The 17,662-nt window shown below is 43.8% G+C and overlaps 1 protein-coding gene across 1 annotated transcript in view; it reads left to right on the plus strand.

The window, feature by feature from the left end:
* LOC141060052 (uncharacterized) overlaps window positions 1-17,662 on the plus strand; it is a 50,011-nt gene that overhangs the window by 23,535 nt on the left and 8,814 nt on the right. Inside the window, exon 7 of the mRNA XM_073556315.1 lies at window positions 1,882-3,574. Coding sequence (XP_073412416.1) covers window positions 1,882-3,574 — 1,693 coding nt within the window. The remainder of the gene's footprint in view (window positions 1-1,881; window positions 3,575-17,662) is intronic.

Consider the following 17,662-nt stretch of genomic DNA (forward strand, 5'->3'; position numbering starts at 1 on the left):
TCTGGATGGTTGGAAATGGGAACCTTCAGTGCAAGTGAAGACCATTGTTTCCAACCTGACCAACATTAGAAGCAGAAGAAGTTTCATGGATCTGCTTTAGTTTGAGTTAACCTGACAACAGAGAAAAAATTGAAATGGATATTACCCAGCTGCTGATTTTTGGGAAAACGAATAAACACGAACTTGGACGAATTTGGGTTGAGATGTTAGTATTGGCTGCAATGGGGATAGGATCAATGATTGTGCAGTGCATTTAGGAAGGGAATTAGACTGTAAGGTTTCCTTTATAGGTCCCTCAATCTACAATTCTTCTCTGCTAAATATGTGAGGATAAAATCAAAGCATGAGTAATCGATGAAGACAATGATGGAGAATTCAGCTCCCTCTTAGATGTGTTACTATTTCCGCAAGACAGGTTACCTTCAGTACCTTAGGATCTCAAATAGAAGAGGTAAAAAAAAATTCTTGGAGAATATGTCAGGTAGAAAGAAATTCTTCTTCTTCGACTGCTAGAAGAGTTCAATCAAAGAGGCCTTATCCTCCAGAAATAATGGCCTCTTAAAATCTGGATGACAGAGAATCAGATCTGAAGAAAAAGCCGGACTTGAAAAATATTTAACATTTTTTGCACCACAAAATGCAAAAAGAAGCAAACGAAGCTGCACATGGATATAGTCATGTCCACCTGGTCGAGGAATTGATGTTTGTCTGAACGTAGCAGAATGTTTATTTGTTTCACTAAGTAACAGAATAATCATATAAAATAATATATAGCAAGGGTGCGAGATTACTCAAGTAGATGATGTAATATAAGAAAAATTATAGAAATATGTGTACATTATGCTAATTACAAAAACGCAAACATTTTTCAGTATTGGTAATTCTTCAAATCCTATTATCACATAATATACGAGTAGTGATATCAGTCCAGGATATAATGTTCTGAAGTCCATAGAAGCTGCAGTTGGAGCGGCAGATGATTGCACAGCGTCTGGTTATCTAGAGATTCCCGGAGAGCATGGACAGTTTCTTGCTAGCAGGAAAGCTATGTGGGCTATGCCACAGGCAAGGGATTGGATATAGCAACGCTTTTGCCATGTACAGTGTGGTAACACCGTTATGGTCACGTAGAAGAAAACTAGTTCTCTACGCTTTTGCTGTTAGTTAGACTTTCCGAGTGAGGTCTTTAGGTTTTCCTTGTTTAAACCTTTAATTTTTTCCAAAATTGTATAGACTTTTCAGCAGGAAGATTCGAAGGTCGCAGTTCCAAGGAATGTCGCAGATTATCAGCAATAAGCCAGGGACATTAACGAAAATCATTTCCAGGATTGCAATATGTAACAAGCCAAAAAAATGGTCAGGAGCAAACTTTAGCCAAGGATCAGAGCTAGAAGTGTAACAATAAGTACCAGGGAAACTATTAAAAGGATAAGTCAGGAAAAAGTAATTTTAGGAACTACATGGTTGAGAAAAATAACCAAGGGACAGGAGATAATAAAGGAACACAATTCTTTTGCCAGACAAAGAATGGCGCAAAGATTCCTCTTTCAGTCACCAGACCCGACGTCATGCTGTTGTTCAGTTAAAGCCATTTCAGAGTTTTGTATTAAACAAGGAACAAATGTAGTAAATTGTTCAGCTCTTGTATAAGTGCGAGCATATACTATAACTTCATGTGTTGTTGTATCAGATAATCTCTTCATCTTCTTTGCCCTTCTTCCTCTCCCCATTTTATACTGTTTTCACCACAATTTTGTTATTATTCTCTGGATCATATATTTCATGGCTAAAATGTACATGATTCTATTTTTGGGAATATTTTTTCAAAGAATTGACTTTATTTTGCATAAGTATGTTTGTTTGTTTTTTTTGTTTTTTCAGGTGAAGACCGTACAACAGACTCCCATGGTCATCTCCCGTTATCTCCGTATCATGAAGTAGAAGATGACAAATCCACACAAAGTAATTCAGAAACTCTAAATATGCCAGTAGTCCTTCACAGCAGCCACATATCCAATGATACTACTAGTCCCAAAAATCAATCACTGACTGACAAACAAAGAACTGGACATAAAATAATTCCTCCGTGTTCGGTCCTGGTTAGCAAGAAATCTGATTTTTCTTTGAATGAACAAACTCGCAGAAATGAAAGCTTATTTGCATGTTCAGAATGTGGGAAATCTTTTACCAAAGAAATCAATTTTGTTACACATCAGAAAACTCACACAGGAGAGAAGCCAATGTCATCTTTGGTGCTTGTAAATTTCATTATACCTAATGGTTCTCCTGAGAGACATCCAAGAAGCCACACAGAGGCAAAGCCGTTTTCATGCCCTCAATGTGGGAAATGTTTTTGCAAGCAATCGAGACTAACAAAACATCTTAGAATTCACACAGGGGAGAAGCCATTTTCATGTTCAGAATGTGGAAAATGTTTTACTCAGAAATCAAGTCTTGTGGACCATCTAAGAATCCACACGGGGGAGAAGCCATATTCATGCTCGGAATGTGGGAGATGCTTTAACAAAAAATGGGATGTTGTTAAACACCAGAGAACTCACACAGGGGAGAAGCCTTTTTTATGTCCTGAATGTGGGAAATGTTTTACTCAGAAATCAAGTCTTGTGAAACATTTAAGAATTCACACAGGAGAGAAGCCGTTTTCATGTCCTGAGTGTGGGAAGGGTTTTAGTCAGAAATCAAGTCTTTTGGAACATCTTCGAAGTCACATAGGGGAGATAACATTTTCATGTTCACAGTGTGGAAAATGTTTTACTCAGAAATCAAGTCTTGTGGAGCATCTAAAATTTCACAAAGAAGAAAAAACATTTTCATGCCCAGAATGTGGGAGATGTTTTAGGCAGAAATCAAGCCTTGTGAAACATTTAAAAATTCACACTGGGGAGACACCATTTTCATGTTCAGAATGTGGGAAATGCTTTATGAGAAAATCAAACCTTCTTGATCACCTAAGAAATCACAAAGGGGAAAAGCCATTTTCATGTTCAGAATGTGGGAAATGTTTTACCCATAAATCAAATCTCGTGAAGCATCAAAGAAGTCACTCCGCAGAGAAGCCATTTTCATGTCTTGAATGTGGGAAATGTTTTAGCCAGAAATCAAATCTTGGTGAACACCTAAAAATCCACACAGGAGAAAAGCCGTTTTCTTGCTCAGAATGTGGGAAATGTTTTAGCCAGAAATCAAATCTAGTGGAACATCTAAGAATTCACACAGGGGAGAAGCCATACTCATGTTCAGAATGTGGGAAATGTTTCACCCATAAATCAGGTTTTATTCATCATTTGAGAACTCACACCGGGGAGAAGCCATTTTCATGCCTTGAATGTGGGAAATGTTTTAGTCAGAAATCGATTCTTGTGGAACATCAAAGAATTCACTTACCGGAGAAGCCATTTTCATGTTCGGAATGTAGCAAATGTTTTAACAAGAAATCAAATCTTCTAGGACATCTAAGAAGTCACACAGGGGAAAAGCCTTTTTCATGTTCACAATGTAGCAAATGTTTTACCCAAAAATCAAGTCTTGTGAAGCATCTAAAAGTTCACATATGGTAGAAGTGAGTTCAGAATGAACTGTTGGCGTAAGGAGGGGTTAATGTTTTCAGGCTTGCCAGATCTGACAAGTTGTGCTAGATCAATCATGTATGTCCTATATCACTTTGCTAACTGATATCCCAATACCTTAAATAATATATGTACCCAAGGTAAATAAAGTGAAATATAAATCCTTAAAATATTGAAGATTATTAATTATAAAAAATGCATATTAAAAAAAAATCAAAGTTACTAGTCCCTCAGCAGTGAGCTGGGCTGTGGAGTCGGTGTCGTGAAGTATAAAATGGACCGACTCTTAATATATATATAATAAATTGGGTACAGTAGTTCAATGCAGTATGATCTAAAAAGCCTACAGGATCTCAGCTTTTAGTTGAGATGAATCTGTGCTGCACTTTATGTACATGATCAGTAGTGACCGGTGCTGTGGAGTCAGAGACATTGATGAGTCGAATGTTTGGCCTACCGACTCTACAGCCCCGATAGTGAGGGACACAAAAATAGACCTGACCTCAATAGAAATATGACATAAAGGACTTCTTCGACCTGAATGTGGGCTCGGTTTCTTCCCCTTCAGTCATGAGGGGGTACTGTATTAAGGAGGGTTCCAGATTAAGAAGAAATGCTAAAGCCGAATTTGATAAATTCTCAATTATCAAGAGATGAGCGTAAGTTGGTGGCCTCACCCTCAGTGAGGACCTTAAATAAGGTTGTGACACTTAGAAATCAATTAGAAGACCTCTCATTGCGTAAAGTTGAAAAACTTCTCTATACTAAACAAAAATATTACGAAAAAGGAAACAAAGCTCCCACTTTTCTGGCTAGATTATTGAAGGATAGAACCTTGAATTCTCAGCCCCAGGCACTGATAGGTGCAGACATCACAATTCATTTTAACCCAACTGTAGTCTCAGAATTATTCTAAAATTTTTATAGCAAACTGTATACTTCCTCCATAATTAAGTCTGATAGAATTAAGACATTTCATCATTTTTTTTAATCAAAATTAAACTTCCCAGTTCTCCCCTCTGAGGACTTATCGTCCCTCAATCAGTGTGTGACACAGAACGAGGTGGCGGGCATCTTGAAGGGCCTCCCATCGGGTAAATCTCCGGGCCCAGATGGGCTGACGATGTATCTGTATTATAAAACCTTTGCGGAGGAGCTCTCTCCTTATATGGTCAAACTCTTTAATTCATTTCTTGAGGGCTCCCCCATACTGGATACACTAGCACATTCTTATTTGGTTCTTATCCCAAAATCGGGGACGGATCCACTGGATTGCTCAAACTATCGTCCAGTTGCATTGTTAAATTCTGATTTAAAATATTTACCCGTTTACTGGCTAATAGATTGAACTGCTGGCTGCCTCAACTTAGGATCAAGGATCAAGTGGGTTTTGTCCCTAACCGGCAGGGGGGGGTGACAATACTAGAAGGGCGATAGATCTAATTGAGTTTGCTAATAAAAGAAAATTACAATCTATTATATTAAAGGGAATCTGTCACCTCATTTTTGCCCTTTTCTAGCGGTGACGTCCTCCTCCTCCTTCTGCCGTGGCGCCTTACACTCAATGTAATTATTTTAATTTATTTTGTTTTGAAATGTAATAGTTTGTCCTGAACTATGTTCATTTGGCAAAAATTGATAGAACTTTAATAAAAATTTACAGTTTTAAAAACATACAGTGTGGGAAAAAAAAGTAGTCGGCCACCAATTATGCAAGTTGTCCCACTTAAAAAGATGAGAGCGGCCTGTAATTGACATCATAGGTAGACCACAACTATGAGAGTCACAATGAGAAACCTGCTATAACCTGATGCGTTTCAAATACAACAGGATCTTGCCCCATTCCAATACATGGTAGCACAGAACCTACCAACAAGCCTCAGGCTATCCAAGACTACAACAGGTTCATCAGGGGGGTTGAACGTTACCAATCAGTTGCTGCACCCTCGTGTATGCCCGTAAGGCTGTCTTGTTCGGGTCACAGTTCTAGCACAGTCCATTTATAACCATCTGTGCTGTGACCAATTTCCATGAATATTTGCATGATGCCTTGGGGTAAATTCCCACAATGCCTATTTGTTGCGTTTTTGATGTTGAACATTTTCTGCAGCCTAGCTAAATTAAGTTACTTGTGATTTTTCATTTAGCTGAGTGTTTTTTTTATATGTATTTTATTGCATTTTTCTGCTGTGAGTTTTTTTTTTGGTTCTGTTAAACTGCTTTGTTTTGGAAGCTTTCTGTTACTTAGTTGTGATGACTTTATTGATAAAGCCATGTGTGGGTTGTAACAGCATGTCCCTCCCCCGTTCTGTGTCCCTGGACTGCAATGTAATCGGGCCTGGGTCAACAACCAGTGGGGGAGTCTGTCTTTGTTCTTCTCAACATAGGACTTATCCAATACAAGCTTGTAGCTTCTGGAAACTTCTTAAGTTAGCCACATAGTCAAAAGTAGGTGGGAGCCCTTCCCCATGGAGGGGTAGATCCCAGGACATAGAACAATACACACATGTTTGGCCCAGGCAGTTGGGTGTTGATGGGCCAGGGGCTAGGATCTTATGCTGAGGCGAGATCCTAGTGCCCGTGGGTAGAGAGTTAACACCATTCCACGTGGCAGCTTTTATGTCCCTCATCTGTTGGTCCATTGAACTCATCCCAGGATTATTTTGTTTTTCCATGGCACCCCTGGAACTGTTTTCCTCTTGGTGTGGACTCATTGTGGACTCTAAGAGACACTATTGATATTTTATGTTCTGTGCTCCCTGTCTCAATAAATCCCGATGGATTGATCTTCGGCCTGGTGTCAATCCCTGCTCTGTTGCACACACCGTCACATGGATTACATGCGTTTTTAGTGTGTTTGGGCTCATGTAAGGGCTCGTAAGGGAAGGAGCGCACCTTGGTTTTTCAAACGAAAATTTTACCCGAATAAATTGTGGGAATTATTTGCAGAAATCGAGAGATGTCACAGTAGCAAAACACTACCCAAAGTGATCCCATTTTCTAAATGCCCCCCACCCATGGAATTCATCTGGTGTTGTAGTGAGCATTTTTAACCGATGGGTGTCCCTGATGTTTTCATTTTCACACGGACTAAAAAAAAAACATGGACCCCATTGCACAATTTCTACCAAATGTAGTAATACCCCATATGTAGCCGGAAACTAATATTTGTGCAAACAGGACTCGAAAGCAAAGAAAGAGGCAATATTTGGCTTCTCAAGCACCCATGTGTTATAATAATTGTAATAAAGGCCTTTCTTTTATGTGCATGTATGTGCGGTATGTGTGTACTGTGTGTGTGTGTGTATATATATATACAGTGGGGCAAAAAAGTATTTAGTCAGTCAGCAATAGTGCAAGTTCCACCACTTAAAAAGATGAGGCGTCTGTAATTTACATCATAGGTAGACCTCAACTATGGGAGACAAACAGAAAAAAAAATCCAGAAAAATCACATTGTCTGTTTTTTTTTCATTTTATTTGCATATTATGGTGGAAAATAAGTATTTGGTCAGAAACAAGCAATCAAGATTTCTGGCTCTCACAGACCTGTAACTTCCTCCACTCATTACCTGTAGTAATGGCACCTGTTTAAACTTATCAGTATAAAAAGACACCTGTGCACACCCTCAAACAGTCTGACTCCAAACTCCACTATGGTGAAGACCAAAGAGCTGTCAAAGGACACCAGAAACAAAATTGTAGCCCTGCACCAGGCTGGGAAGACTGAATCTGCAATAGCCAACCAGCTTGGAGTGAAGAAATCAACTGTGGGAGCAATAATTAGAAAATGGAAGACATACAAGACCACTGATAATCTCACTCGATCTGGTGCTCCACGCAAAATCCCACCCCGTGGGGTCAGAATGATCACAAGAACGGTGAGCAAAAATCCCAGAACCACGCGGGGGGACCTAGTGAATGAACTGCAGAGAGCTGGGACCAATGTAACAAGGCCTACCATAAGTAACACACTACGCCACCATGGACTCAGATCCTGCAGTGCCAGACGTGTCCCACTGCTTAAGCCTGTACATGTCCGGGCCCTCTGAAGTTTGCTAGAGAGCATTTGGATGATCCAGAGGAGTTTTGGGAGAATGTCCTATGGTCTGATGAAACCAAACTGGAACTGTTTGGTAGAAACACAACTTGTCGTGTTTGGAGGAAAAAGAATACTGAGTTGCATCCATCAAACACCATACCTACTGTAAAGCATGGTGGTGGAAACATCATGCTTTGGGGCTGTTTCTCTGCAAAGGGGCCAGGACGACTGATCCGGGTACATGAAAGAATGAATGGGGCCATGTATCGTGAGATTTTGAGTGCAAACCTCCTTCCATCAGCAAGGGCATTGAAGATGAAACGTGGCTGGGTCTTTCAACTTGACAATGATCCAAAGCACACCGCCAGGGCAACGAAGGAGTGGCTTCGTAAGGAGCATTTCAAGGTCCTGGAGTGGCCTAGCCAGTCTCCAGATCTCAACCCTATAGAAAACCTTTGGAGGGAGTTGAAAGTCCGTGTTGCCAAGCGAAAAGCCAAAAACATCACTGCTCTAGAGGAGATCTGCATGGAGGAATGGGCCAACATACCAACAACAGTGTGTGGCAACCTTGTGAAGACTTACAGAAAACGTTTGACCTCTGTCATTGCCAACAAAGGATATATCACAAAGTATTGAGATGAAATTTTGTTTCTGACCAAATACTTATTTTCCACCATAATATGCAAATAAAATGAAAAAAAAACAGACAATGTGATTTTCTGGATTTTTTTTTCTCAGTTTGTCTCCCATAGTTGAGGTCTACCTATGATGTAAATTACAGACGCCTCTCATCTTTTTAAGTGGTGGAACTTGCACTATTGCTGACTGACTAAATACTTTTTTGCCCCACTGTATATACACACGTGATTGCACATGTGCCATTATTATGCTTAGGCTTAGAAACTCTTTTCAGCTGACGTATTGTTAACATATGGGTGTTACCTTTGGGTGTTACTTTTGTGAACGCTAGCTGGCTTTCCTTGTCTTACGTGCAAATAAAATGTCATATCTTTACTTCTCTGGTAACTTAGATAAGAATTGCTAACAGCTAAGCATATTCCAACATATGTACTATTTTGCAAGTTTTGTATTTTAAACGCCCTTTCTAGTCTTCTATTTAAACTCTAAGAATATGTATTGAGTCAGACAGATGACTGCTCACACCTGGTGAGGCTTTCATTCTCTTTCCATGCTGGCATGAAGAATAAAGAATCATCTTATTCAGGTCTGGACGATTTCTAATTGGAAGACTGAAACTCCACTGACACCATGGAACAGATTTGTAGAGCCCATGAGGTGCCCAAAAAACAAGAGTGACTCCATAATGGAAATTTCCCCCCTCAGTGAATTCTAGGGGCGTAGTGACTATTTTGACCCCAAATACGTTTTCCAGAAATTAACATTCAGTGGCTGTTGCTGAGTGAACATTGCAAATATGCCATTTTACTGTCCAACACCTGTGCCCACCTTTGAGCTACTGGAAATACTCTCTGTTATCAGTCATGACCTATCCATAGGAAAGTTCATCAATATTAGATTGGTGGGTATCTGGCACCACCACCGATCAGCTGGAACTAAGCAGTATATGGGGCAGAGTACCGCAGTCCTGAACATTACTTATTGTCCACTGCTGTTTGCTGCAGTGAATTCAACTGACTGGGAGATGAACGCGGCAGCTAGTTAGCCGTCTACAGGGCTGCTTTGTTCTGCTCGTTCGTGACTTGGTTCCAGTTGAACTCCCAGCAGTTTTCAGCTTATTGGTGGGGGGTGTTAAAGGGGGTATCCGGGACTTTTCAAAAAAAACAAAATGTATTGAAGCACTAACAGGCAGGCAACTGCAACTTAGCCTGTTGTGCCCCGTGCCGTTCTCCGGCACAGAGCGCTCCTGCCAGGAATTCCGATGCCTCTGCTGACGCAACGGGGTACATCAGCAGAGGCTTCTGAATCCCCGGCATCAGCGTCTGTGACCGCTCTGTGCTGAGGATGAACGGCGCCGTGCACAACAGGCAGGTAAGTTGCAATTACCTTTCCGTTAGTGCTTAGATACATTTTTGTTTCTTTTCAGAAGTCCTGGATATTGTTGAACCACTTTAATCAAGTTCTACCCTCTCTAGCGGGGCATGTTGGCACTAACTGCAGTTTGGGAATGCTGCAGAGCTCAGGGGGCACATGACTTTATTAGCATGGATATGTCAGGATTGGTTTTGGGCATTTTTGCAGCCAGGGCCGGCTCCAGGTTTTTGAGGGCCCCGGGCGAAAGAGTCTCAGTGGGCCCCCCTTTAACACATACCACAATGCTGTGTGGCATCCGTGGTGCCGGCCAAAAACAGACTTGTCTCCGTGTGGATCACACAGACACGCATGTGATCCACACGGAGAGAGAGAAAGAAAGGGAACAGAGAGAAAAAAAACAGAAAGAAAGAAAGGGGAAAGAACAGAAAGGAAGACCAGAGAGAAAGAAAGAGTGGACAGAAAAAAACAGAGAGAGAAAAAATGAAAGAGGGGAAAGAACAGAGAGGCAGAGAGAAAGACAGAGGAAAGAGAGAAAGAAAAAGGGGAAAGAACAGAGATAGGGAAAGAAAGAACAGAGAGAGAAAGAAAGAGTGGACAGAAAAAAACAGAAAAAAAGAAAGGGGAAAGAACAGAGAGGCAGAGAGAAAGACAAAGAGAGGAAAAAAGAGAGAACAGAGAGAAAAAGGGGAAAGAACAGAGATAGGGAAAGAAAGAAAAGAGAAAGAACAGAGAAAGAGAGGAAAGAAAGAACAGAGAGCGAGAAAGAAAGATGGGAAAGAAAGAAAACAGAGTGAGAGGAAAGAAAGCATGAGAAAGAAAGAGGGGAAGAAAGAGAACAGAGAGAGAAAGAAAGAACAGAGAGAAAGAACAGAGAAAAAAGAACAGAGAGAGAGAAAGAAAGATTTTATAAAGATATAGCAGCCCGTCTCCCATTGTAGTGCCCACCTGAGCCTCCCGATGCAGGACATATCATGATCCACTCACGTGGCCGGCATCCCCGAGTCCAAGGCGGTCCCGCTGTTCACGCTGTCGGAGGAGGACACGGTGATGGATCTGAAGCAATCCCTGAAGTGCCTCCATGGTTCTGTCACAATCTCCTCCCAAAATTACCTCATTTCCGGTCAGCTTCCGGTAGAACGTCACATGTGAGATTTAAAGTGCTCCTTGGGGCTCCACCGTGTACTCCTGTGTCCGTGGGAAAAGTAACCTCCTGGCTGGGGCAGTCTCTCTCTCAAAATCAGGACTGTCCAGCTGGATCCGGGACAGTTGGGAGGTATGAATGCTCCCCACCATACACCTCGTACAAACGGCTCCAGTTTGTATGCCTCGTACATACACGGCTCCGCTCCGTACGTCTTGTACACACACAGCTCTGCTCCGTACACACACAGCTCCGATCCATATATGGCTTCACTCTGTACAACCCGTACACGCCAGGCTCTGCTCCGCTCCATACACTGTACACACAGGGCTCCGTTCCGTACACCTCGTACACACATGACTCCGCTCCGTACACATCCAGCTCTGCTCCATACACCTCGTACACATGCGGCTCCGCTCCCCACACCTCGTACACATACGGCTCTGCTCCGTACACCTCGTACACATACGGCTCTGCTCCGTACACCTCGTACACATGGCCCTGCTACGTACACCTCATACACACGCGGCTCCGCTCTGTACACCTCGTACACACACGGCTCCGCTCCGTACACCTCGTACACACATGGCTCCGCTCCGTACACCTCGAACACACACGGCTCCGCTCCGTACACCTCGTACACACATGGCTCCGCTCTGTACACCTCGTACACACACGGCTCCGCTCCGTACACCTCGTACACACATGGCTCCGCTCCGTACACCTCGAACACACACGGCTCCGCTCCGTACACCTCGTACACACATGGCTCTGCTCCGTACACTTCGTACACACATGGCTCTGCTCCGTACACTTCGTACACACATGGCTCTGCTCTGTACACCTTGTACACACGCGGCGCCGTACACCTCGTACACACACGGCTCCTCTCTGTACACCTCGTACACACGCAGCTCCGCTCCGTAACCACGTACACACACAGCTCTACTCCGTGCACCTCGTACACACACAGCTCTGCTCCGTACACCTCGTACACACAGCTCTGCTACATCCACACTGTAAATCCCTCCTGACCCCACATAGAAACTTCACCTCATTCAGCACCATGACGAGCAGCACAGCAGAGTCCTGCAGACACGAGGCTCCTGATAATGTGACCCATGACTCCTCCCCTCCTGTGACCTCATCACAGAGCCTGTGCATGCAGAGAAGCCCAGCGATGTCATTGCTGGGATTAATCAGGGCTGCGGTAGCCGGTGGGACTCTTGGAGAGCGACCTGCATTGGGGGGCGTGGCGGCGGCGGTTGGGAGCTACGTACGGTATCCCAGACAGCGTGAGTGGGCCCCCCCGTCTCAACAGGGCCCCGGCACTTGCCCAGGTGCGCCGGGTGCTGACGCCGGCCCTGTTTGCAGCTATTATACTTTTTCATAGCTTTTCAGCTACTAGTAATGTGGAAACCTATTCTTCCATTTGCATGACCTGGTCCATCAGCCAGGTCAGTAACTTGTGGCTGCTGAGCGGGAGCTGTGAGGACCACCTCTTACCTGATATCGTCTGCGGCTCTTCTTTTTATTAGCTGTCCTGTCATCACACGAGGCACTAAAGGTGTCAGGATAATGCCATGATCAAGGAACTAGGTTGACAGATTTGAGTAAGGGCTTGTTTTCTTACAGGATGATTTTAAAGGGAATCTGTCACCAGATTTTTGTTCCCTCATCTGACAGGATCATAATGAAGGAAAAGAGACCCTGAATCCAGCGATGTGTCACATACTGGATGTAGCAGCTGTAACACAATCAGAGTCTTTAGAAGTAGTATGTAGCAGAGCTTAGAAAGCTAACCTCGCCCACACCAGAATCTCTGTGTACATTGTCTAAGCTGCTTATCAGAGGAGGCGGTGTGGTGGGACCACTTGGTACTAAGGAGCTATTCTGCGCAGTGATGACCTCCTGGTGATAAAACATTGTATGGAAACGATGCAGTCTAATAAGTGATACATTCCTGAAATCTGTGTCTCAGCCCCTACATCATGCTGTCCTCATATTACATAGCTAAAACCTGCTGACCGATCTCCTTTAAGGCTTTTTGTTCCATTTTGGGGTCCATAACATTATTTAATCCGTCATACGTATCCCAACCAAATACAACTCTGGTGCTTCACTTATTGTTTCCCACGCAGCAATGGCATAAAGTGAGACTAGGGACTTTTTTTTTTTTTTTTTTAAAGTGGTGGAGGAATACAGTGCGGAAGGATACCTACCTTCCGTCATTGTATTCCTGTAGCTGGTAGAGAACGGTAGCATCAGCTGATGCTGCTGTTCTCCACGCAAGATGGACGTGGGACCCTCGTGGACTTCTGCGGATCGGGGTAAGTATATTGGTGTTTTTTTATTTTGATATTTATTCCTCAAGGGGACAATGGCTTCGGGGATCAAAGTGACAAGTGACGGTGAGTATGTACACTATGTTATATGTACTGTATGTCTATATGTATGTATTGTATGTAGTATATATCTATGTTGCATGCATGTAGTATATATGCAGTATATATGTAGTATGCATGGTGCATGCATGTGGTATATATGTAGTATGTATGTAGCATGTATGTAGCATGTATGTAGCATGTAGTGTGTATGTTGCATGTATGTAGCATGTAGTATATATGTAGTATGTATGTTACATGTAGTATATATAGTATATATGTAGTATGCATGTTGCATGCATGTAGTATATATGTTGTATGTTGCATGCATGTAGTATATATGTATTATGTATGTAGTATGTATGTAGTGTGTATGTAGTATGTATGTAGCATGTAGTATATATGTAGTATGTATGTTACATGTAGTATATATAGTATATATGTAGTATGCATGTTGCATGCATGTAGTATATATGTTGTATGTATGTTGCATGCATGTAGTATATATGTATTATGTATGTAGCATGTATGTAGTATGTAGCATGTATGTAGCATGTAGTATATATGTAGTATGTTACATGTAGTATATATAGTATATATGTAGTAAGTATGTTACATGTAGTATATATGTAGTATGCATGTTGTATATATGTAGCATGTATGTAGCATGTAAATTTTTTTTTTATTTTTTTTTACATTCAACACATTAGCCGGATGATGGGACTACTACTGTCCCATCATTGGCTAATGTGTCAATCACTGTCATGGTAGCAGGCATCTCCCGATGGGACTTGTAGTCCCATCGGACGATGCCTGCACAGTCCCCCGGAGCCTGCACAGACCACCGGCAGGCCGGCACAGCCCCCCGGCAGGCCGGCACAGACCACCGGAGCCTGCACAGACCACCGGCAGGCCGGCACAGCCCCCCCGGCAGGCCGGCACAGCCCCCCGGAGCCTGCACAGACCACCGGCAGGCCGGCACAGCCCCCCCCGGCAGGCCGGCACAGACCCCCCGAGCCTACACAGACCACCGGCAGGCCGGCACAGCCCCCCGGCAGGCCGGCACAGACCCCCAGAGCCTGCACAGACCACCGGCAGGCCGGCACAGACCCCCGGACAGTCGGCACAGCCCCCCCGAAGGCCCGAACTGACGGCGCATCATGATGCGCACAGACAGCGCATCATGATGATGTCATTTCGGCAGCCAATCAGAGCCACAAAAGTGGCTCATTGCATTTTGGACTTCCGATTCCGGTATCCGATACGAAAAAAGTATCGGTACTCGGTATCGGAATTCCGATACGGCAAATATCGGCCGATACCCGATACTTGCGGTATCGGAAAGCTCAACACTACTCACAAGCTCCAACACACTCTCTTCTGCATTCCCCAGCAGACTGACATAAGGTGAACCCATATCCTGGTTCTAGACAAAACAAGGCAGGTGCCTCTAATCAAACTCTACAGAGCTAGGCTTTAACACTGTGCTTCCCAGCTTTCCTACATAGTCTCCTCATCTCCACCTGCCCAAGGCTGGACACGAACTGCAAACCCACAGAGTCTACAGGGGTCAGTTTTTTTTTTGTTTGTTTGTTTTTATAGTGAGGGAGTGTGTCAGTTCTGTATCGCTTCTACCACTTTTTCCACCACCTTATATGGTCCCTGCCACTGGACAATTAAATTGCACTCCAATGTCAACACTAACACAACTACCCAATCCCCAGGCCTAAATTGTTTCATTGGAGCAGACCGATAATACCCCATGGGTTTTGGCTCTGGAACCTTGAGGAGGGGCTCTTTTACTTGGCCCCTCCCTTTGGTCCCTTCACCTAAGAGACTATTATGCCAGGCCAAATGTGAAAACTCAGCGTTGGTTCTCTGCTCTTGGGGAACAACATTCAATACCACTACATTTTCCAGGGTACCTTTTATTATCACGTCCCTGAACTGGGCAGTCCCAAACATCCTGGGACTCCTCCACCTCAGCGATATTGGCTTCAGAGGATACTTCGTCGTCCTCCTTTATAGTCAGTGCAGTTAAAGGAAATTCACCGTTTATATCAGGCGATCTTGTTACCATAGCCTACTCCAGGCGCCGTACCGGACTACTGGCTGCTACAGCTTTAACCCTCAAATCTCAGAACAACGAAATGTCATGCCTGACAATTATAGCATGCAATGTCTTTGGCCACAACAACCTTGTGGACACAACACTTCGAACAAACACAGGTACGAGATGTACCTGTGTAACCCAGCTCTGAACACTCCTGGGGCGCCCCTCGGATGTGGTCTTGGGCCCCTTCCTTTGCGTATCCCAGAAAGGTGACTTTAGGGTTCCTTGATTGCTCAGGGAGTTCTCCATAGCCAAGTATCTTTCCACGAGGTCATCTGCATTCTGGGGATCTCCTTGGGCAGTGCAGTTGTGCACAGATTTAGGTAGTGAGTAGATAAATTGGTTCGCTATCACTTTCCACCATCTGTGCAGAAGAGCAGATCTCAGGCTGCATGCATTTTTGCACCAGGTGTAAAAGGTCGAACATCTTGGACTGGGGAGGCTAGTCCTTTTGATGGCACCAGAGGTGCAACCGCCTGTCCCGGCATCCTGCAGGTCATAATATGCTTTCTGTGGTTCCCCGGTAAGGTATGGAGCCACAACCTCTGCCCATTGTTCTGGGGGCAGTTTCTCCATGTCTGCCACTCTCTCAAACACAGTTAGAAAAGCCTCGACGTCATCCTCCAGAGTAAAACTTTATGAAGGGACCTCTTTAAAATCACAATTGTATATATTGGGTCACAGCTTCTGTAACAGGCGGAGCAGCCATGGCCGAGGGCTACATCCACGCCCTGCCACACTACAGAAAAATGGCGATCATGGCTGAGTGTGCATCTTTACCTTAGCGATACGCCAATGCAGACCACATGCTGCTGCTTGACATGGCAGGACCCGATGAAGTAGAGGTGAATGAGAGAGAGCAGAATCCAAAAATAAACTTTTCTTTACTGAAACTGATGTGAACTATATACATCAGATAGTAGAGATAACGTTTAAAGGGAACCTGTCACCAGGAATAACGCTGTTAGCCTGCAGATATGGGGTTATATGGATGACTGCGGATGAAGTGCGTAAAAAAACGCATTACTGTCTACGAGAACGCAAGTGTACGCAACGACATGCGTACACCAGAATTTACATAAGACACGCCCATTGGGTGTGGCTTGTGTCCAGAAAATTCCAGTGGAAAAAGCATTGTCCCATCGAACGCAACTGTGAAAAAATGTGAAACTAGCCTAACACTGCTCACTACTATTCCCAAAGTGCATTTTATGTGGGCTGCCCGCTGCGCGGTCTGTCACTGTATCTTCAGTTCCCCTTAGGAGAACACGTGTCCCAGCCTGGCCATCTTCTCCTCTATGACCCTCAGGTCTGGCTCCACATTCGCTTCATATCTAGTATAGATAACATTTGATGTAGGCCCCCACTTGCCTGAGATAAGGAATGCATCTGCCACCTACTACTTTGTTTACTTGAGAACATACTATTCGATTATGGTCTCCCTTCTTCGCACACAACACCCATTTCAATACAGGTCTGATCAAATTAGGACCGTACATCCTTTTCCATCAAGCACTTTTCCCGATCCGAGTTCCTTTTGCACAAGTAACACATTCCCACCATGGGCTGGCTCCAACAGTTAACCCTGTCTGCTATTAATTAACTTTTGCAGGCCACAAATTGGATTAAACAACATTTGAAACATGACAATGCATGAAATAACCATAAAGTCTTGACAGGAGGCTGTCGACAGCTTCTCCATTCCTTTACACTTTATAGAGAGCAGGTTTCAAACTGAAGGTCCGTGGGCAAACGCCAATCCTCCACGCCATTTCATGTGGCTCGTAATATCTGGATGCAGTAGGATGGGCTCTCTACTTTCCTCCTGCCATAGAATGCAGCCAGCACTTAGCAGGGGCGCCAGCATATGGAGTGGGTGCCATCTTGGATTCTGAGCTCCGGTGCGCACCACTGTTCAGCACCTCATGGGCAGTGGCATAGATCTGACAACTATACCCAGGGCACAGCGTTAAGAGCTCTACCCAAGCACAGCTCTGACAGAAGTCGCATGAGCGATGACAACCTCCTCGCTGGTTTACAGACTGCTGTAGAACAAGACCTAAAACCAGACATAGATACACTGACCACGGGAAAATGACATTTTTAAAAACCTGATATAATAATTTTCAACCAAGAAATCTAGTTGAATAACTTTTCAGCCATGCCTGTGAACGTCTGCGCTTTGTTGCTGTGTTGTTATTTTCAGGACATCATCCATTGATGCGGTTGGTGTGTGATACGGTGGCTCAGGTTATTTAATAGGATCCAATGGGTAACATTTCTCCATACAGAGAGCGACATGTCAAGCCTGACATGCCAAGATGAGGAGACTTTTAAGCCTTGCAATGCTCCTCTGGGAAATATGCAAATTGTCTCTTCAGA

Source organism: Dendrobates tinctorius, unplaced genomic scaffold, assembly GCF_039654945.1.
Source record: "Dendrobates tinctorius isolate UK_male_01 unplaced genomic scaffold, ASM3965494v1 ptg000232l, whole genome shotgun sequence".
In the NCBI taxonomy this organism is placed as follows: Eukaryota; Metazoa; Chordata; class Amphibia; order Anura; family Dendrobatidae; genus Dendrobates; species Dendrobates tinctorius.